General features: G+C 44.1%; 1 protein-coding gene across 1 annotated transcript in view; it reads right to left on the minus strand.

Annotated features, from left to right (window-relative positions):
• Positions 1 to 23,576, minus strand: part of LOC115191800 (lipopolysaccharide-responsive and beige-like anchor protein) — a gene marked incomplete in the record, with an annotated part of 272,883 nt that overhangs the window by 187,125 nt on the left and 62,182 nt on the right. The window contains 14 exon segments of the mRNA XM_029749734.1: positions 434 to 614; positions 1,263 to 1,416; positions 4,275 to 4,453; positions 4,934 to 6,589; positions 12,964 to 13,156; positions 13,866 to 13,989; positions 16,469 to 16,550; positions 17,568 to 17,676; positions 19,381 to 19,473; positions 20,290 to 20,387; positions 21,841 to 21,903; positions 22,039 to 22,118; positions 22,544 to 22,712; positions 23,331 to 23,483. Of these exon segments, the coding sequence (XP_029605594.1) occupies positions 434 to 614; positions 1,263 to 1,416; positions 4,275 to 4,453; positions 4,934 to 6,589; positions 12,964 to 13,156; positions 13,866 to 13,989; positions 16,469 to 16,550; positions 17,568 to 17,676; positions 19,381 to 19,473; positions 20,290 to 20,387; positions 21,841 to 21,903; positions 22,039 to 22,118; positions 22,544 to 22,712; positions 23,331 to 23,483 (3,334 nt within the window).

The following is a 23,576-nucleotide window of genomic DNA, read 5'->3' on the forward strand; positions in this document are numbered from 1 at the left end:
GGCCATTACGGGGAATCGACTAATCATAGGCAGCCATTTTAGAGCGTTGCAGCGCAGAGGGGTTATAATAACAAGATAAGAAAGGGCTGCTACGAGCCAAGAGAGAGAGTGAGAAAGAGAGAGGATACACTTTGGCAGATCAGGCTGCTATTAGAGTCTACTGCAGTCTGATATAGAGGGGGATCGATAAAATAGGTGAATGAGGAGGTAAAGGGTGAGAAAAGGAGGAAGTAAAGGGAGAAGGAGGAAGTAAAGGGAGAAGGAGGAAGTAAAGGGAGAAGGAGGAAGTGAAGAGATGAGGAAAAGAGGGAAACAAGAAGGGAAGACAGAACAGGAAGAGAAGATGGGAACGGGGAGAGGAGATGTGAAGAGATGGAAAAGACCAGAAGGGATGGAGGAGAAGAGAGAGGCAGAGAGGTTCTTCCATACGTACCCAGGCGAAGGCTCTGTCTGAGGATACCCCCAGAGGACATGTTCTTCTCAGCCTCGATCTCGGTGAAGTTGAGGGAGGAGGCGAAGATCAGAACATCTACCAGGTTGATGAGGCGCTGCAGGAAGGTGACAGACGCCTCCACCGACAGACCCTGGGACGGCTCAATGTTCTCCAGATCATGCTGAGGAGAAGAAGAGGGACAAACACCACCATCACTAGCATCATTACAGTCAAATCCAAACTAAATTATGACATGTAGCTATTAGTCAACTTAGGGACCATGTTTGGTAAGAAAGGAAATGCCACAGATGGTTCAACGTCTGCAGAGCAACATCATCTTGTCAATTCAATTTCCACTCTGTCCATTTTAGATTTCAATCAGATTAAATCCTCATTGAATTCAATCCCGTCTCTGAATCAAATTATGATGGAATTGACCCCTGCTGTAGCCACAGCCATCAGTGCATACTGGACATTGTTTCCAGTGTAAATGGTAAAGGGAGTGGTATGGAGAGGAGAACAGACAGAGGCCCACAGGTCCATCAGGGTTTATGTTATACTGGAGTGCTACTGTCACTGGGGTCAGACAGTACAAAAACACACTAACCATGTTAGCACTGGCCAACTGTAGTCTAATGTGATTGGAGAAAGGTCAACGGGGATGGATGGACAGGGATAACCTCCTGTCGGTGGCCATACACACGACAGACAGACAGACAGACAGACAGACAGACAGACAGACAGACAGACAGACAGACAGACAGGACAGACAGACAGGACAGACAGACAGGACAGACAGACAGGACAGACAGACAGGACAGACACTCACTGAGGAGGATGTGGCAGCGGAAAGCAGGGGCAGGATGCCTCCACAGGCCATGATGAGGTTGTCCACCACCTGAGAGATGAGGTGCACTGTGTTGTGGACAAACACCACATTCTCACTGCTGTTCACAAAGTCCATCACCGTCTTAGTGGAGTGACTGGGAGAGAGGAGACAGGCATAAATTACACGGAGGTACATAGAAGCTAAACATTATAACCATTGAATCAATGTACAACACAATCAATGCCTTCAGTGCCTTCAGAAAGTATTCATACCCCTTGACATATTCCACATTTTGTTGTGTTACAGCCTGAATTCAAAATTGATTAAATATTTTTTCCCCTCACCCATCTAGAGACAATATCCCATAAAGACAAAGTGAAAACATGTTTTTAGAAATGTTTCCTAATTTATTGAAAATGAAATACAGAAATATCTCATTTACATAAGTATTTACACTCCCTTGTCAACACTTTCTAGAAGCACCTTTGGCAGCGATTACAGTCGTGAGTCTTTCTGGGTAAGTCTCTAAGAGCTTTGCACACCTGGATTGTACAACATTTGCCCATTATTCTTTTCAAAATTATTCAAACTCCGTCAAGTTGGTTGTTGATCATTGCTAGACAACCATTTCCAAGTCAAGTCAAAACTGTAACATTCAATGTCATCTTGGTAAACAACTCCAGTGTACAGTCGTGGCCAAAAGTTTTGAGAATGACACAAATATTATTTTCCACAAAGTTTGCTGCTTCAGTGTCTTTAGATATTTTTGTCAGATGTTACTATGGAATACTGAAGTATAATTACAAGCATTTCATAAGTGTCAAAGGCTTATATTGACAATTACATGAAGTTGATGCAAAGAGTCAATATTTGCAGTGTTGACCCTTCTTTTTCAAGGCCTCTGCAATCCGCCCTGACATGCTGTCAAGTAACTTCTGGGCCACATCCTGACTGATGGCAGCCCATTCTTGCATAATCAATAATGCTGGAAAGGGCATTGTTCGTCACCAAACTGTTCCTGGATGGTTGGGAGAAGTTGCTCTCGGAGGATGTGTTGGTACCGTTCTTTATTCATGGCTGTGTTCTTAGGCAAAATTGTGAGTGAGCCCACTCCCTTGGCTGAGAAGCAACCCCACACATGAATGGTCTCAGGATGCTTTACTATTGGCATGACACAGGACTGATGGTAGCGCTCAACTTGTCTACCCCAGTCCTCAGCAGTCCAATCCCTGTACCTTTTGCAGAATATCAGTCTGTCCCTGATGTTTTTCCTGGAGAGAAGTGGCTTCTTTGCTGCCCTTCTTGACACCAGGCCATCCTCCAAAAGTCTTTGCCTCACTGTGCGTGCAGATGCACTCACACCTGCCTGCTGCCATTCCTGAGCAAGCTCTGAACTGGCGGTGCCCCAATCCCGCAGCTGAATCAACTTTAGGAGACGGTCCTGGCGCTTGCTGGACTTTCTTGGGCGCCCTTGAAGCCTTCTTCACAACAATTGAACCGCTCTCCTTGAAGATCTTGATGATCCGATAAATGGTTGATTTAGGTGCAATCTTACTGGCAGCAATATCCTTGCATGTGAAGCCCTTTTTGTGCAAAGCAATGATGACGGCACGTGTTTCCTTGCAAGTAACCATGTTTGACAGAGGAAGAACAATGATACCAAGCACCACCCTCCTTTTGAAGCTTCCAGTCTGTTATTCAAACTCAATCAGCATGACAGAGTGATCTCCAGCCTTGTCCTCGTCAACACTCCTCGTCAACACACACTAACGAAAGAATCACTGACACGACGTCAGCTGGTCCTTTTGTGGCAGGGCTGAAATGCAGTGGAAATGTTTTTTGGAGATTCAGTTCATTTGCATGGCAAAGAGGGACTTTGCAATTAATTGCAATTCATCTGATCATTCTTCATAACATTCTGGAGTATATGCAAATTTCCATCATACAAACTGAAGCAGCAGACATTGTGGAAATTAATATTTGTGTCATTCTCAAAACTTTTGGCCACGACTGTATATTTGGCCTTGTGTTTTAGGTTATTGTCCTGCTGAAAGGTGAATTCATCTCCCAGGGTCTGGTGGAAAGCAGACTGAACCAGGTTTTCCTCTAGGATTTTACCAGTGCTTAGCTCCATTCTGTTTATTTTTAACCTGAACCCCCCCCCCCCCAAAGTGAATTACTTTAGCACATTTTTTGCAGAATTACTTTAGTGCCTTGTTGCAAACAGGATGCCTGTTTTGGAACATTTGTGTTCTGTACAGGCTTCCTTCTTTTCACTCTGTCAACTAGGTTAGTATTGTGGAGTAACTACAATGTTGTTGATCCATCCTCAGTTTTCACCTATCACAGCCATTAAACTCTGTAACTGTTTTAAAGTCATCATTGGACTCAATGTCTCTCATTCACTGCTTGAGTGAGGGGCCTTACAGATAATTGTATGTCCGGAGTACATATATTAGGTAGTCAAAAAATCATGTTAAATACTATTATTGCACACAGAGTGAGTCCATGCAACTTATTATGTGACTTATTAAGCACATTTTTACTCCCGGTCTTATTTATTCTTGCCATGACAAAGGGGTTGAACACCCATTGACTCAATATGTTTCAGCTTTTCATAATTTATTCATCTGTTTTTAAAAAAAATCCAGTTTGACATTATGGGATATTGTGTGAAGGCCAGTGACACAAAATCTCCATTTTAAATTCAGGCTGTAACACAACACAATGTGGAAAAAGTCAAGGGGTGTGAATACTTTCTGAAGGCTCTGTATCTATTCTGTTTAAACCTCTCAGTTTTTTTCAACCCTTATTTTACATGTTGACTGAGAGCACATTCTCATTTACAGCAACGACCTAGATATTAGAATGTTTGCAGGATAGACTGTATTTTCTGTTGTAAGTTAGTGAGTTGGAAAGTCGCCTGTCCTGCAACCATTCCTTCTGGTGTTAGAAATCAGATCAAAATGCTACGCAATTCTCCATGTATTTCAGCCAATTCCCCTCCTTTACCTCCTCCACATCTGCACGTCAGTCTCGATGGAGAAGAGCAGGTCTGTGAGCAGGCGCTGGTGCATGTGAGACCAACGGAACTCTGGAATACGGAACATGGTGGAGCGAGCGGAGGAGCTGCTCTCTCTGGCCTGGCCTCCTGAGGCACCGGCTGCAGCAGCGTCGCCCTGAGGAACTTCCTGTGGTACAGCACTCAAGACGGTTAGCAGCAGCATTAGCATTAGCCATATATATATATATATATATATATATATATAAATATATATATAAATATATATAAACAGGATTAGCTTTGGCTTTAGCCATATAAATATAAACAGGATTAGCTTTGGCTTTAGCATTAGCCGTATAAATATAAACAAGATTAGCTTTGGCTTTAGCATTAGCCATATAAATATAAACAGGATTAGCTTTGGCTTTAGTATTAGCCATATAAATATAAACAGGATTAGCTTTGGCTTTAGCATTAGCCATATAAATATAAACAGGATTAGCTTTGGCTTTAGTATTAGCCATATAAATATAAACAGGATTAGCTTTAGCCATATAGCCATACCCACGTACATACTGTACATTATAAAGCACTTATCGTGAAAGACACAATATACATGTAAATACATGTTAAGACCAGTAAATAGATGAGAGCAGTGATGACATACAGGTGTTGAGGTCTCCTTTAGCTCCAGTCTCTCTGTGTCTGAGGCCACACTGGACACATCCAGCCTGGCAATGTGGATCTCTTTGGTCTTGGTGGCAGAGCCAGGGCCCTCTGCTGCACTGTCTTTCCCTGCCTCCACAGCTGTAGCAGAGGCTACCTTCGGAGAGGTATCAGTCCTGGTGCTGGGGGCCTCTCTGGCCCCTGAGGCCTGTGGGGCTTCTGGCTGGAACGCCTTGGTGCTGGGGGCCTCTGTTGGTGCTACAGCCTGTGAGGTGTCAGATTTAGAGACAGTGGCCCCTACTGCTGCTGGTGTTGGTAGTATAGCCTCCAGGGCTGTAAGGGGCGATGTTGTGGACTCTAAAGGCTGCTGTGCTGGCTCTGTGTTGGTGGGGAGGGTGCCTGGTGCTGACGGGTCAAGGTCAATCTCCTCCATTTGAGGGGGTTGTGTCTGACTCTCCTCAGGAACAGAAGCAGGTGGTGTCTCTTGACTTTCCACTGCTGACTTTGTGACCTCAGCAACACTCTCCTCTTCCTTCTTCTTTTCAGTTTTAACCTCCTCCGTCTTGATCTCCTCTGCATTAACCTCTTCCATCTTCTCCTCCTCAACTACAACCTCCTCTGTCTTCACCTCCTCTGTCTTCCCCTCCTCTGTCTTCCCCTCCTCTGTCTTCCCCTCCTCTGTCTTCCCCTCCTCTGTCTCCTTTTCTTGCTCCTCTCCACCAGCGGCAGAGACAAAAGAGGATTCCTCCATGCTGTCGTCGGTGGAGCTGGGTCGGACCTGGTCACTGACTGACTGGACAGATGCCCCGACTGCTGACCCCTCCGCCACGCTGCCCTTCTGGCAAGCCGAGATCGCAGCAGAGACCTGTTCCTCCGGTTGCTTTGCCAGTTCCGGTTCCTTGGGTTCATTCAGGGAATCTTCAGACATAAGAACGTTGGTGGCTTTGTAGCTGTGCGTTTCTGACCCCTTCTCTCCATCCGTTTGAGGTCTTACTACTTTGTCGGTATCAGATGTTTTAGCATCGTCGCTTGTTTCTGTTTTAGCCACCTTCGCGACATCAGTTTCTGGCTTGGTCGCTTCGTCTGTTTCAGCTGTGCTAGATGCTGCAGCATCATCAGTCTTGTCTGTGGCGGTCTCAGTCTCAGCCATGGCCTCAACAGTCTTACTGCTGACTTTATCCTCAGTACGTTTAGCTTCAGTCTCCTGTGTAGTAGCTTCAGCTCTGTCACCAGCACCTCCTCTCTGATCCTCAGAGATCTGATTCTGGACCTGCTGTAGTTCCTCCTTCTCCTCTTCTTCAGCTCTGGCCAGCATGTTGGACACAGTTATAGGTGCTTGACCCCTCTGACTTCTATCTCCTTCTCTCTCTGGAGGGCTGGGGGTGGAGGCAGATGCTGTTGAGGTTGCTGAGGGAGGGGTAGTGTTGGGGGACTCCTGGTTCTGGGACACCCCCTCTGGGTCAATGGTGAGCTCAATCACGGTGGAGGGGGCAGTCTCCTCCCCCTGATCCCTGTTGGTCCGGAGCTGGCCCAGAATCTCAGAGTCTCGGCTGGCCCCGGAAATGGTCCGGATACCAGCCGCATCGCCCTCGGAGCCCAGTCTCTGGTACTGACGGAACATACGGGCCAGGTTCTCCTTGTGCTGCTCAAAGGTCACCTGCAAACATAAACAAACAAAGCAAAGTGTTAGTTTCGTTTGACAGGCTCCACGTGGGGCCAACAACAAACTTTAGACCAGATTTTAGCTACATAGATAATAGATTTTTTACATTTTAGTCATTTAGCAGACACTCTTATCCAGAGCGACTTACAGGAGCAATTTGGGTTAAGTGCCTTGCTCAAGGGCACGTCGATAGATTTTTCACTTAGTCGGCTCGGGGAGTCGAACCAGTGACCTTTCGGGTTACTGGCCCAACGCTCTTAACCGCTAGGCTACCTGCCACCCCCATTGACTGAGGGTCAGTGACATGTCCAGAGTATCATCTCTTCACCATCTGGGAGTCTATAGAGAACAATTATCTACTGTGGCATTTGAGGAAGAGACCGTCACCCATCCATGTTAGCAGTCATTGATTAGTTAGTAGATACTGTAAAGTGTGTGTCTGCCAGTTGAACAGCGTCCGTGTGTCATCGGCAAATCATCCCTCTCCTAATCTAAGACCCTGCATTAACCACTGTGGCTCTGAGAACAGAAAGCCAAGGGGGAGTAAAGAGGGAGAAAATACATCCAAACTAGATCATCTACACTGCTTTTAACTAAGAACATTTAGAGAGAGAGACAGAGAGAGAAAGCCTGACTATTTGTAATTAATTAGGCGTTAGTCATTAATGTTCTAAATTAGATGGCTACAAGGCTGGTCATTACTCTTCTGGTACTGGGTTAGCTGGGATTGTTAATCCATATCTGTTTTCTCAGAGTAGAAAAGTAAAGAGGCCTTTCTAAACGCACCGATAGTAAAGGCCTTCTCTCCGGTTTAACGATCACAGTCTAGTGACTTAGCCTTCTCCTCCCCCCCATTAGTTTCTGCTTCATTTGACATTTAGCATTTTTTTACCAATTAAAAACATGCTGCATTGCATTCGAAGTAGAGCAGTGTGACCATATGGAAACTACACTGGAGTGGTTAGTCAGTGGAATAACGTCACACTGCGATGCAGTACATTAAAATGATGCATGTTGGCCTTAAATGGGTTTCTATAAAGATTGAATTACCATTAGAATGGGAGTACTGTACGGTATTTAAAACGGTGGTTAGCGTAGAGCTACGATACGAGACCAGCAGCACTGGGTGGCCAAGGCATCAGTTTAGCCAATCTGGTCTAATTTAATTCTAGTCCACGTCTTGGTTAGGGGTATGGAATATTTTTATGGTAGTGTAGGAAAACAGTGCAGGTTATTCTAACCTGACAGCTGTTAGCTGGACGCGCTGTCTGTAGCCAAATCACAGAGCTGCAAATCAACCTTACAAATTGCAATATAAACAAAAATAAATGACAAACTGAAAAAAAATTGGTTATCAAATTTCAATATCCCTCCAAACACCCCACCTGTAAACAAACTGTATTCTAATCCAGACATCTCATTTCAACTCAATATAATACAAACTGACATCACAATGCAGACCAATCTGAAATCTGAATGCAATGCAGGGTTTGGCAGCCGTCCTCCATCCTTCTCTTAGTCCATTTAACAACTGTTCAGAGATCAGTTTGGGCCCCAGACCGCAGGCTGTGTGGTGTGAGGCTGGGTGGCTCACCACTGGTCCGGGGGAACCCCCTATAGCAGGTTAGGGCCTGGGAGTCCCATTGAGATCAATAGATAGGCGGCGACCACAAAACAAAGGGGAAATGGGGAAAGCCAGCGCGGCTCTAATCCAATTAGCTAAATGCAATTCCTCCCTCCTCCCAAATCAATGTCGTCTGTCTCTGCCTGCACTGCCTGCCGCAGTCCTGCCTGACTGGACGGAACTCTTCCTTTCACTCTCTTTTTCTCCCTCTCCCTCTTTCTTTATCTTGTTCTCCCTTTGTCTCGCTCTCTCCTTTCCTAGATCATTTTCCCCTGATCATGTGAAGCAGGAATCCGAGCAGAGCACTGACTGGTGATGTCTTTGGGAACCAGAAGGGAGTCCATTAAGACCACATGGTGAAGGACAGCCAGACAGTTACATTGTCCTCCTATAGCTCACACAGTTGGGTTCCCAAGCTATGGGACAGGGTCCACAGGTGGGCCACCAGACAGTTCTAAGTAGGACCAGATACAGTCTCATTTGTTTAGGGAAACTAAGGTAATACGTAGATATCCCAATAACTCCCACTGCTCAGCTTCAGCACTGTGGAACTTCGATATAACACACACTAGGCCTACAGTTTACCCTATAAGAAGTCCTGTACACCGTCATTTGTGTGTGTGTGTGTGTGTGTGTGTGTGTGTGTGTGTGTGTGTGTGTGTGTATCCGTGTATGTGAGCAGCCCTGGTCAATGTTCTGCATGTCCCGTACTTCCATCTCCTTTGTGGAGTTGTCGATGTGTCCATCTCAGCATTAAGGCTGAACAATAGAGAGAGAGAGTCTAGAAGCTACATCTCAACATGTTGTGTCTCAGTACTGGGAGGCTTTGTACTGTGGATCCATACTCCCTTGTGTCTTGTGAACTGCTGCTAGTAGAGAACTAGCATCCACATTAGAGTAAACACACCGTTTGTAATGTGTACAAGCTGCTATTGATCTAATAAAAGGCTACAAATAGACATGATTCAAATAGAACTATATCTGAAAGCCCCATCTGGCTTCTTCTGCTTTACAAGCACACCTGCACTAATGTCGCTTTATCTGTTTATGTCTGATGCCATCATTTCCACAAGGTGGATACTAGAGAGAAGCTGACTGTTGAAGCTAGAAGGGTATGGAGTCCTTCACACACTGATGACTGTTTTACAAATCTTCCTCAAATCCAACTCATTTGTGTGCAGAGCTGGGAGAAAGGCATCGTGTGTGTGTGTGTGTGTGTGTGTGTGTGTGTGTGTGTGTGTGTGTGTGTGTGTGTGTGTGTGTGTGTGTGTGTGTGTGTGGTGTCAGCAGGCCCACCTGCAGAAACATCTGCCTGGTCTGCTCACACTGCGGCACAAAGCCTGCTGCTGCTCTGGCTCAGATAAAGGACACACACATTTGTGTACACACATGGGCGCGCACACACACACTAACATATTTGTTCATTCATACAGAAAAGGTGTGCATTCATCATACTTTTCATACACATGTGCACTCACCCCACACAACCAACAGTTACACACAGGCGTGACCTTTGACTGCACACACACAGGATATGCCAGACAGTCATACATGTTCAATTGCAACTATAGTCCCCCAGCAGGTCCCAGTGATCCAATCACATAATTTCATATTAGCCCAGGTGACCATTCAGGAGTCTGAAGCAGACTATATCCAGGGACATCTGGAAGCCACCTGAACTGGTGTCATCTAGACTAGTGCTGCTTTAGCTCAGTCTGGGCAGGCAAGGAAAGATGGAAGCCATTTCTGAAAATCTCCCTCTATCGCCCTCACTCTCGCCCTCTGGCCATGTTAAATATACTGTAGTACAGTTAACCAACTACTGTAAATATTGATGCAGGATGAAAACTCTGTCTTTTCCACCACTGACGTGTACAGGTTTGGTTATTATGATTAAAAAGAGGCTATAAGTGAATGTTTAATATCACCTTATTTATCCAGAATTCTAGATTTGAAAAGAGCAGGAAGACTACATTAGGCAGAGGTCATGTAATTATGTAGGTAATATATCAGTGATACAGGATTCAGTGTTCTTGTAATAACAAATCATATGACTTAAAAACACAACGTTCATTTTGTGGGAAATGTATAAATGAATTTATGCGATTCTCATAATAATTCACATAAGAACAGAGGCACTTCTTTTCAATTGCGTAACGTACACAATGTGTTCCAAATTGCATATCAATAATGAAATGGATAGAGGCTTAGATGCATAGGAGAAGGTGTGTGCATACAGTATGTAGATATTTCTGAATGTGTGTCTGTATTTATCAGGATGCTCCCGGTGGGCTGGTTAAATTGACGAGGCCTTGTTTCTCTGATTGTTGAGGTGCTGCTAAGGATGAATATTCAATGTGTTCAGAATAGGCTTTCTAGAAACCTCAGAGCGAAGGAGGAGACAATGTGTGTGGGTAGAGGGAGAGAGTGGTAAACACACACACACACACACACACACACACACACACACACACACACACACACACACACACACACACACACACACAGCAGCCGTGGGAGGAGAGAGCAACAGTGACAAACAGCTCTGGTGCTACAGAGGTGGCAGGAAATCTATCAAACCGGACAATAAAATTGCAATTGAGTTTCTCCAGCTTTTTTTTTTTTATAGCAAATGCATGTATCTGGATGGCTAGTGCCCGCCGCACCTACCCAATTCAAAGACTGCATGGGACTCTGTGTGTGTGTGTGTGTGTGTGTGTGTGTGTGTGTGTGTGTGTGTGTGTGTGTGTGTGTGTGTGTGTGTGTGTGTGTGTGTGTGTGTGTGTGTGTGTGTGTGTGGAGCTGTTTTTAGATTAGTGCTGGGACACTGTAAACAGAGCTAGGCAGCAAGAGCATTAATCTTGTGCAATTATGGGAAAAGGGCAATTACCATCTGTCCAGTACTGAAGAGAATGATCAATTCCTCTACTCACTCGCACACTTTTTTTGCACAGCGGCTGGTATGGCAGTGTAGTATGGCAGTGTAGTAAAGTGAAACTACAGAACAGCGTGTGATTGTGGCCATGTGAAACGTGCTACATTAATACGCTCGGGGCGACACACAACCCTAAATACACAAGGTGTTATTTACAAATAAACAGTCTCTTTGGGTTTATTTTGTACTGCACAGGACTGATGTCAATTGGACAAGCCTAGGACTTTTAACATGTGTCTTCGCATCCGCTCCCAGCTAATTTAAAAGGGTAATGTTTCTGCAAAACTATTCTTTAATATACAATATATCAATAAATATGTGAAGAATCATTCATGGTGTGCTTTCAGGGAAATAAAGTACATTTTTTAAAGGTCTCGTGAATAAGTAAGACACTGTGTATTTACTGCTACGGTGTAGAAAGCAATATTCGCGATTTGATGTTTAAGCTTGTGTAAAACTCTGAAGTGAAATAGTCCCAGTCGTTTGTCTATGAACAGTTTTAGTACAAAATTACATCACAAAAAGTTAATTACTGAAAAATGACTGTCACGATAAGCCACTTAAAGTCCAAGGCGAAAAATGCAGAAACGGCAGCAGAATAATTTGGAACAGTCTAGCCAGAATTGGCGGTGATGTCATCTTGTAGCTTTCTTTGTTTCCCCCCCCCCCACATCTCCACAACTACATATTTACTCAGCACTGTCCTTAGCAATGATATGAGAAATCCTTCAGTCAGATATGATAGTGGATACACAAAGTTCTTTTTTCGCTTACAACCTTTAGGTTGGATACACACGGACTGGGTTGAGGTGGGGTACGTAAATGTTGAGGTCGAGAGCTTTTGGTCTAGCAAATACTGTGCAACCAAGCCAGTCCTGAGGAGAGAGACAGAGCCAAATGGTGTAACTGTGCCCCCTAGTGGCCTTTATCCATCCCTACATCCTCAGAACTCCATAGACATCCACCTCAACACAAAAATAGCCTAGTTTCCCTCAACCAACCTCCAATCTGCCAAGCTTTATAAACCACCCACACCACAATCCGACGCCGACCAAATTACTTCACTGCCTTGGAACCTGGCTCCGTAATCCAATATCAACAATTCATTTTTAAACAGCCTTTTTTAAATTGAGTTTCTGAAATAAGAAGAGCCGGTAGTTTATGTTTAACTAAAGAGTGGGAAACTCAATACATAAATAAACGACTAGAAGGGATGGAAGAGGAAAAATAAGTGATTCCATTAAGCCAGCACACTGCCGTTTTCACATCATAATCAGCGCAAGATTTCCACCAGGCTGGATCTGATGGGCACCGAGAGAGAGGCACTTCTCTGTTAGTCAGTCACTATTCATCTATGAGTGGGTCATTGAGGCTAGGAGGGATCTTTGGACATTTCCTCTGAGACTGTTATTATTGTCAGGATCCAACTTAAACAAGGAAGCCCCTGACTGGTTGGATAGAGACTTGAGATAGATCTTGATGGCTGAGCGCCCTGGAGAAGCTGAGGTAGGAGAAAGGGCAGCGAGGTGAGTGGAGTCTAATTTCAGAGTGCTAAAGAAAGAGAGAGAAAGTAAGAGGAGAGCGAATGAGAGCGGAGGAGAGTGTGTGTGTGTGTGTGTGTGTGTTCACAAAATAATGAAAAAGAGAAAAGGACGTAGCTAAAAAGAGAAGAGAGAACAAATAGATTGGAAGAGCAAGAGAAAGAGTCGGCAATCCACAGAGACGTATAGAAACCCATCCAGAAGCCCTGCGTCTCTCCGTGAGACAGAGTTTGGTTGACCGTCTGACGGGGTTAATGAGCTCTCTGACCTTGGAGTGGGTGATGGACAGGGTGTCCACCCACACGCGCCAGCCGCCCCACTCGTACTTGATGGCGTGGTAGAGCAGGATGCGGAAGATGGCGTACACCATCTCAGTGACCTTCTGCTCCTCGCTGCTCTTGGGGTTGATGAAGGACAGAGAGAGCAGCCAATCCTGCCACACCGAGCACTGCAGCAGGCTCCTGATAGACATACACAAACACACACACAGATATGAGCGCTCCGAAGACTCAGTACTGTATGTGCGTGCATACACACAAACATTTGAAAACAGTTCTACATACACAGCACACTCATGTAGTGTACAGATACACATGATCACACAGCTTCAAAACATCCTGTACTCTGAGCATACAAAGGACAAAGCTTGTTGGCCTCACTGCAGTAAAGCCCCAGCATGGCGCCAGCATGAGGAACTGGGAGATGTAATCGGACAGGGGATGTATGCCAGGATAAAACATACTGAACTCAACCAGAGGACTGTACTGAAGTGATATTGGTGCAGACGTGGGTTCAAATAGTATTTGTTTCCTTTCAAATACTCCCTAGAGTGGATTGATTGAGCTTGATTGAGGTTGCCTGGCGCAACTGAACCAATGGAATAGTCTCAAAACTGCAAAGCTCCGCCCACCTGGCACTCCAGGCGGGCTCAAGCAAAGCCTCAAAGTATTTGAATGATTTCAAATTCTATTTGAACCCAGTTCTTGTTTAGTGGTAGTCTATTGTAGTGTAGTCCACTCCAGGGCTGAGTCGTTCCTTACCTCCTGTTATATATGTTGTTATTGAACAGTTTGATCATGTCTGACAGGAAGACCCTGTCGTAGTGTACTATGTAGTGTACTAGAATGTGGTGCACTTGGTAGTATACTCCAGGGCTGAGACGTTCCTTACCTCCTGTTATCTTTGCTGTTATTGAACAGTTTGTTCATGTCTGACAGGAAGACCCTGCGCACCTCCATGCTCTCTGGGGAGAGGGGAGAGTTCTTCAGCAGGGCAGCGATCACCTTCAGGACCTCTGTCAAAACACAGGAAAACACGTTCTGTTAATGCCCCGTTACGGTGTCTGACACGGTTTAGTACACACAGACGCCCTACTTTCCCTGCAGGGTTTCTGACTCGGGTCGTACAGAACAGACGGTCAGCGGAGGAATGCAGAGAGCAGACTGTTGTCTGTCATAGTAGCATATCTTCATTAAAATAAGGAGTTTTTAACACTGATTCACCAAATAAGAAGTGATTAAGCAAGGGACAGAATCTGAGAATTCATTTAAGTAAATGAATCAATTTAAATAAATTCTGATTGTTTTGAAAGTAGTATGAAAATAGTGACATGCTACAATACTGATTTTAAAACATTTAAAAATATCCTAATATTGATACTGAATAATACCATTTTACTCCCTAAGAGTGATTCAAATTGTATATCCTAAAAAGCAAAAAAAGAAGGGATTTTTGAATGAACACACTTTCCATGAAACAAATCAACTGCAGAGGGAGTAAGAGTCAGACCACAGTTCAACAACACAAATCAGACAATTCATCTCAACATGTGTGAATCATTGTGTCACGAGCCATCTTGGTTTGACTGTCAGCAGACACCTCAACATCTATGTGGTGGAAACGATCAAACAAACTTTGCTATTGTTTCAACTGAGAGATGTGTGTCTGTGTGTGTGTTTGTTTGTGTACCACGCCTGCCAAAGTCCTACGCAGGCTTCCTGGAACCCTTTCTTTGGTTAACCTAAAGAGACTGGCTGTTTAGATGAATTATATAGACTATGTCAGTGTCCATTTAGCTTGAGTCAGGAGGGGGGGGGTTATGATTTCACTTTGTCGTCTTGGACCTTGGTGGTAACCGATGGTAACCAACAAGGACCCCTCGCAGCCCAGACGTTTATGTTGTTTCTATACGCCTTAGTCAATCAAATTATGAATCACTGAACTCTCACTGCCAGAAAATTACCTCTGCATGTTACTGGGGGATGGAGGGATGTGAGTATGGGGTCTTTTTCCCCCCATTTGGTCTTGGGTTCTTTCCATGGAGTTAATTTAAGGGAAACGGTACTTCCTTAGTTTGTTTGATTCGCTCTGACGTTACTAAAGACTGCAATCAGGCCCATTTTGAGGCTTCAGAGCAGATAACATCAAGAAGAGAACGCAGGCAGCTACAGTAAAGGAGAAACAGACTTCATGGTGCTCCCATGGCTCAGAACTCCCATAAAGTCTGTTCAGTTCACATGCAAAAAGCACATAGGACTGTCTCTATGTATTTTCCGCAGCACACGACTGGATGCCTTTACCACAGTAAAGGGCCTATGCTAATCAATGTGTGACTATGAGATGTGCAACACACACACAAAATGGAGCTTAATTGTACGATTAGAGCAAGGTTAAAGTAAACCTCGGTTGTGATTTCAGCCCGACTCTGTTTTTTCCCCCCTCTCCGCCACAGCTGGGGAAGTTGATTCTCCCACATATGAAAAGGTTTTGAGAGCTGGCATGTGAAATTAGAGGTAAGTAATGGTCTGAAAATACCAGACTAGGACAGGATGAGACAAGTACATTGATCAAAGCAATGCGGTTGCTATGAGCTTGTACCGTTGCATCATACAGAAACTAAGCATGAACGTTTTCCCTCTTAATGAGGCATGTATATAGAAATATGCCACCGGTAGTAAAGGGAAATAGCTACATTACTGGGAGTATTACTTTAAATTACTGTATGTGTACATTATCAGAATATTAAAAAGATAAACATCAAATGAGAACCCCTTTGCAGAAGACAGGGTCATAATTCAAACATAATTTTAAAATGTTTCTAATTGCCAAGAAAAACAGTAAAATGGTCTGTGAGATACATTTTCAACTATAAATTCCTGTTCCTCTAAACTCTTATTAAAAATACCGCATAATGCAATAGTATATCAACTTGATGAAATATTAAGTTGCCATGTAAGCTTTTTGCATCATTTCCTGGATGGACCAAATACCTACTTTTGAAGAATTACGGTTGAGTTTCAAAACTAGGAAAAGGCTTCTTATCAGCATTATGTATAATGTCACAGGGCCTGCTGTTGATTTCATGAGGTCTTTAACAATGCACTCATTTAATTCAGTAAAACTGATATTTCACAACTTTAATTTGCTGTGAAACATTATTTTTTTAAATATACTGTCACAATACAATTTCATTAAGTAGGTTTTTTTCTCTCAATAGCTAATCTTTTCAATAATTTTTTCAAAAAAATGATTGACTTAAAAATGTACCAGCTGAATCTTATAGCCCAACACGACCACCATTAGTCTAATCGTATATAATCACATACCGTTTGAGTAGTATAGTTTTGTAGCCTCAATTTATGCTCCACATTTGTTGGCCAGTATATAACACTGGCACTGGCCGTAAGGGAGCGGAGGCTCTCTAGGTCTGGTCAAGCATGCAGCGGTAGGTAACGGTGATTTATTTAGCGGTGGGGTGCCGAGGGGTGACTCACGCGGGTTGACAATCTTCACATTGGAGTCGGGGTCCGGATGCTGTTTATGGATCACTTGAGTGCAGATCTGCTCGGTCAGGATCTACAGAGAAGGAGAGAGAGAAAGAAGAGACGCGGGGAGAAAAGGAGAGGGAGAAATAGAGGAGAGACATAAATACTTTTATGTGAATCTATAGCTCATAGTAACAGCACCAAGAAGTACATGAGTTCCACATTGCAATTCCAGAGTCACACGTATTCAGTTCAACCACGATCTGCACAGAAAAGGGAGAAATAAGATTTACATAACTACTTTTCTGCATCTATAGCTCATACTAACAGCACCAGGGAAGAGGTACACTGAGCCATACAGAAATCCACATATGTTCGTATGTGTTCACCAAGTCTTTACAGAAGAAATAGGTAACAAGAATCAGTGCCGAATCGAAAAGACGGCAATATCTCACAGCAACAGCAGAGGAGGAATACATGAAATTCCCCCAGTGTCTCTTGACAATCCCATATATTTCTGTGTGTCAAAATGTGTCATTTACAGGGTCAGACACAACAAGTCCATGATTCCTGTGGAGTTTAATATAGTGTGCATTAATGTCCATTATAGTGTGCAATTATGCCATTATAACATAGATACATTAACACAAATGACCATCATTTGAGTTAAGGTATTACCAATGGGTAATAATAGAACGTCATGCTTCAAAATGGACTGCAATGTTTTCAGAAGGGATATGCTATTTAGGTCCCGACAGAAGGAGAACAGCTCGAGCTGACGCTAGCCACAGGAAAACTAGAGTTTAACTACACGTTCTATACAACTTAATCAAACAAACTATAAAAGCATTAAATAATTCAGAAAACACACTTCTAATCTAAATAATGTGTACTCAGAAATAATTCATGTGTAATCAGTGCATGTATAATTGAACTAATACAGTGATGGAAATCATCAGCCAATGCAAATACAAAATGGAGGGCAGTTAGTATTAGGATTTATGGGGGAGGCAAAGAGAAAATAGCTTCGTATGTCAACTAGTACATTTTCTTATAGACTCTCCTACACATACACGGCAAGGAAGAGACGAGAGAGGGACTAACTGACCTCGAAGAGCACGTTGTAGGTTGTCATGCTGAACTGGTTGGAGTGGAGCATCAGTCGCTCGTTGAGCAGGGAGAAGAGGCCGTGACCCAGCATGACCTCTGACTTCCTCCTGGAACAAAGGTCAAGGGTCAAACGGTCAGTGAGTATCCATTGACATTTGGTACCAGCGCATTGATCACTGTATCCACACAGTGTATCAGTGTATCGTGTTGCACTTAATTACATGCAAAAAGTTTAACTAGACAGTTACCTATAAATTCACAAAAGCGTTTCTTGGCACCATTGTATAGTATAGCAAGCAATGTTTCCAAAATGGTGGGCAGTACATATTCCATTTTGGGTTGTCGGTCAAGGACTGGTTGAGGACAGACAAGGAAAATTCCTGAAGCCATAGGGTGAGTCACGGACTATGAATGTTTGCGAACCACCGCTTGTGTAAGCTTAGCAGTGCTTCAGAACACAGTTGAACACAGTTGAAAGGCATGAAAAAAGCACCCCTGCAGAGGTCTGTCAGGACCCTTGAAAGACATGTATCCCTCAGAGCTTTCATCTCCGAGTATCATTCATCTGTACATATTCTGGGATGATAAAGCTAGTATAGTCAGACAGCAAAGAGTCTGACTGTCTAAGACTTTTTCACTAAGGCCCCCCTTCCAGCATTAGGGAACATCCTCTGAACATGCACGCATGCCCCACGTCTATTTCTAAGGGCACAAGCACTGTTTATGACAAACTGTTCCGTCACCTCTTGTTGGCGGAGAGAAAATGTTGCAAACTTAAAGCGTATTTCCTGCAATTTTACTTTTTTTTTTTTTTTTTTCATGGGGTGCAGAGCAAATGTTGCAGTTTTAAAGCATGCCTAATGTGTATTCATGTGATATTTTTGTGACTCAAACATTACAACAAAATCTAAGGGCTAAAAAAACCTAGCAAAATTTTTTTAGCTGACATGGGCTAGTTGACCTGGACATTTCTGACAAATTGTAAGGTCTGCAGTGACTGACATGACGAGGAAAACTGATGATGCACTACCCAATATAGAAATGTCACCTTGTGCATTCTACTATTACAACTTTCAAGAGTAAGTTTAGTGAGAAAATGTATATATTTTGGGGGGGGGGGGGGGGGGGGGGGTCCAATGAGGCTGTGGATGGGGCTGAGGCTAGGGATGAGAATGGGGATGAGGCTGGGGATGAGGCTGGGGATGAGGCTGGGGAATAAGCACTACCACTGATCAAAAGGTTGGGAGATGAAAAAGGAATCAGTAGAATTGGAAATATAGCCTCAATGAGACCTGCACTGTATTTCATCCTGGGTTGTTTTCTTTCGACTCTGACATCTTATTCGCTGAACCAAAGGAGGCTTACGAGTGGCTAATTTGTTATCTAAAACACTTCTACACAACTAGAGGCAATTTACTCTCCAGAGAGAGAAATAGAAAGGGCTTTAATACCAGCTATTCATTTTACTACAGTACGCAGGCTGAACGAGCATTAGATATCGACCTCCACCTGAATGAGACCCTTTTCTCTGTAGATACTCATCTCCATGATGGGATTTGGCTCTTAGAAATATACAACTGAGGAGAGGCCATTTTGAATTGAAAACCCTTTTGGCTGCCTAAAGGTAAATTACTATAGAATAGGAATAATTACATCAATGACTGAGTCCTCCTTTAATCTGGAACAAATATACTTTTAATGTCCAAGGCAGAATTGAGTGCTTTTGTGTGACCAAGCGCACAGACAATTCTTAATAATATCCTACAGACAAGAGTACAAGGTATGTGACAGCAACATATTAGAGTTCTTACTTAGCGGGCAAGTGTTTGAGGAAGTAGCCCAAGACTTTGAGTGCCTGAACTCTGATTCCTTCACTGTTGGAAGCCAGCAGCTTGTAAATGGCCCTGTAAAGAAACAAAGAAAAACACATGAATAACAAATGTCACATATTTAAGCAAATTTAACAGTATCTCAAATTATAAAACCTAAAAGAGTGTATCAGAACCAAACATTTACAGAATCACTTCATGACAGATTATATCTGCTTTGTGAACCTGCTATACAGTCGTATAGGACATCTAGTTTGGTGGTAAAATAGAGGTGGTTGGAGCCTTTATGAGTGGCTAGTAAAAGGAGAAGGCACCCAAAATGTGCATCAGACAAAGATTTTCAGAAGCCTTTAAAGTGGGCCTATATCAGACACCAGCCCAGACACGCTTGGTTGATACACTACATTTAACCCTCTGTGACAGAGAATGCAAACAGGGTGACTAAATAAGCCAGATAAATCATGTGTGCCGTCGTCGCTGAATGTCAATAGTCCTGCAGATAAAGGATCAAATGAAGCCAGTAAACCATCTTTATTGGCCTCGGTGTCATCTGGCTTCATTTTGGCTTCATGAAACACAAACAGAACCACAAGGGCGCGTCTGAAATGGCACCCTAGTCCCTTTATAGCCTCTGGCTAAAAGTAGTGCACTATTATACAGGAAATAGGGTACCGTCTCCGGCACTACTTCGAAGGCACACACAAAGTAGGCTAACATCACAACGATCTTGTTCTCAGAGGCCGCAGGGCCTGCGGTGGAGTACGCGCCACCCGTTGCCACGGGAGATGGCGTTATAGTTACAGTACCGTCATAGAAGTCAAATGACTAGAACGGGGCATTCCCATTGAAGTTCTACGATGGGTGGTGGGTCATTCTATTCCTGAAGCTCACCGTACTCCGTTGCGCTGATCAAAGGCCTGCACCATGGAGCCGTGATGCTCTGACATCAGAGCCACCAGCAGCTGAAGCACATCCATTAGATTGTCGTCCTGGGAAAAGAAATAAAGTTGCACTGAATTGAATGAATCAGATGAGGGAGGAGGCCCTGTTGTTAGCATTATTAGCAGTATGATAAATATTGTGTGTGCGCGCGCTAATGGGCTCGCAATTAGCATGGCCTTTCACTGTGGAGTCATGCAACCCAACGAGAGATGAATGGTGTGGCTAGTGGGTGTGCCGTTACACCATGTATCATCATGAAGCAGACACCAAAACACACCCTACTGTACAGACACCCACATGGATGCAGAGTACCCACAAAACACAGGCATTGACCATGTAAGTGCAATAATTAACACTGTTTATTTTCACACTAATTATTGATTAATTGGTGACACACAACATCAAAGATCAAACCAGTGCACCGTTTCCATCTTGATTAGTAATGGTCACTACGGAAACAGATCATTAGTCATTGATAACAAATGTTGATGGAATGAATAATTCACGGAAACAACGGAATCATCTGATGAATGAACAATCCATCGAAGACTGTAGAACTCCTGAAGGAGAGCGGTTAATTCCCTTGTTCCTGCAGGGATTATTAGAAGACTGTAGAACTCCTGAAGGAGAGCGGTTAATCCCCTTGTTCCTGCAGGGATTATTAGAAGACTGTAGAACTCCTGAAGGAGAGCGGTTAATCCCCTTGTTCCTGCAGGGATTATTAGAAGACTGTAGAACTCCTGAAGGAGAGCGGTTAATCCCCTTGTTCCTGCAGGGATTATTAGAAGACTGTAGAACTCCTGAAGGAGAGCGGTTAATCCCCTTGTTCCTGCAGGGATTATTAGAAGACTGTAGAACTCCTGAAGGAGAGCGGTTAATCCCCTTGTTCCTGCAGGGATTATTAGAAGACTGTAGAACTCCTGAAGGAGAGCGGTTAATCCCCTTGTTCCTGCAGGGATTATTAGAAGACTGTAGAACTCCTGAAGGAGAGCGGTTAATCCCCTTGTTCCTGCAGGGATTATTAGAAGACTGTAGAACTCCTGAAGGAGAGCGGTTAATCCCCTTGTTCCTGCAGGGATTATTCCTGCTTGTTTTACAGCACCATTATTTCTCTATGCATCACTGCAGTGTAAACACAGAGGCTTCTGTGAGGGAGGGCTTGGTGAAACTTGGCAACGGTTAAAAAGAGCCTGGTCGTTTCCCCGGCCCAGTGGGATTGGTCTGTCTATCTATAGCAGAGAGGAGAGAGGGTCTGGGAGGCCGGAGCTGTTGGCTTAGAGTGCCACCTAGTGGGCAGTTTTATACCTCAAAACTGTAAAGGCGCATGGAGTAAGGACGAACAGGAATTACTGGAGAGTGGACACTGCATGGTGGAGCTGCATACTCACAAAACAAATGTTTTTTTTGCCGTTTTTGTTTTTTAAACAATAAAGTATCTATTGTATAAAAGTAGTGCAGTGTATAGGACATGACATTTTTGAATGATGTTTTAGTTGTAACCTCATGCATGGTGAGCAGGTAGTTGAGAATACTCTGAAGCTCATCTTCCTTCACTCCGTAATCCTGAAAATAGATCGTACAGAATAGAAATCAAACTCTTCACCGATCATAGCTATTGTAGATTAACATAAGGTGTAAAAAGGATAAATATATATATTATTTTGAATATCAAACGAGATTGTCATTATATACACTAACCTTCATTATGAGTTGTTTCACAAACAGCAGCAGAAAAGCTCTGAGAGAGTGGATCTCCTTCTGATTGGGTCTCGGACCGTCTACACACACAGTCACACAACGACACACACACACACACACACACACACACACACAGGGACAAAGTCATTAGAGAGGTCTGTTGTCAATGTTATTTAGGACGCGATGCAGAGTGCACAGCTGTAGGTAGACAATACAACATGTTTATTCTAGGTTTAGCAGACAACATAGAGGTACAAGAAGGACAGGAAAGCACATTCTGCAGGGGACACAAAGGACTGGATGATGGAGCCAGTTCCACACAGTAAAAGTAGCGTGCTGCTCAACTTCCATGGCAACACCACAGCAACACTGGTCTGGGGGAGGAGAGGTATCGGTCTGTATCAGTGTGAGTAGAAACGTGTGTGTCAGTGGAAATATGAAAGAGTGCGTTGTGTGTGTGTGTGTGTGTGTGTGGGGGGGGGGAGGCATGTGTGTGCTCTCTTACCGAGGCCCTTGGGCGTGACTCCGCTGCGGTCCTGGGGGTTGACGACCCAGTAGTAGTACTTGAGCGTGTGCATGACCTGCAGTACCGTGCCCACCCTGCGGATGGCGTTGTAGATGGTCACTGTGCTGATGAACTCCGTCGACAGGTAGGTGTACAACGCCAACTGCACCTGGGGGGGTGAATGCACGCGCACACACGTAAGGACACACACACTCGACTAACCGGTGCCCTCGCACATTGACTCAGTACCGGTACTCCCCTGTATATAGCCTCGCTATTGTTATTTTACTGCTGCTCTTTAATTATTTGTTACTTGATATATTATTATTATTTTTATCTATTTTTGACTTAACACTTATTTTTCTTAACACTGCATTGTTGGTTAAGGGCTTGTAAGTAAGCATTTCACTGTAAGGTCTACACCTGTTGTATTCGGCGCATGTGACAAACAACATTTGATTTGACGTAAAAACCCCAGCTAGAGGTGAGGCAGAAATAAAATCCAATAGCCTAACCTACTGAACAGTGGGCTGTCGCTCTCATGTACGGGAGGAGAGATACAAGGACTAGAGTATGAAAGGATGATGGTGGGATGACAGAGGTGGGTGGGTGGGTGTGTGTGTGTGTGCCTGTCTACACGTCACATGTGTCCGTGCCTTCATGTGCCTTCCTGCTTGCACAACTGTGTCCTTGACTGTGATGTCACCGTGACTGTGTGTGTCACCGTGCGTGCGTCTACCTGCCTGCACGCGTGTGTGTTCCTGTGCCAGTACCTCTCCTCTCTTACCTTGGCAGGGGCATGGATCCAGATGGCAGGGTTGAACAGGATGTGGTCACACAGCTGCTTGAGCAGCAGGACGCCGTTCTGCAGGTTGCTGAGGTAACGGGCGAAGGCCAGCACGATGTCCAGCACGGACCGAGTCACATGCACCTTGGAAGACTACAGAGGAGGGAGGAGGAAGGGAGGAAGGGATGGAGCAGAGGACACCCACAGAGAGAAAGGTGAATCAGGTTAACTCTCTGTCTAACAAGC

Source organism: Salmo trutta, chromosome 4 (assembly GCF_901001165.1).
Source record: "Salmo trutta chromosome 4, fSalTru1.1, whole genome shotgun sequence".
Lineage (NCBI taxonomy): Eukaryota > Metazoa > Chordata > Actinopteri > Salmoniformes > Salmonidae > Salmo > Salmo trutta.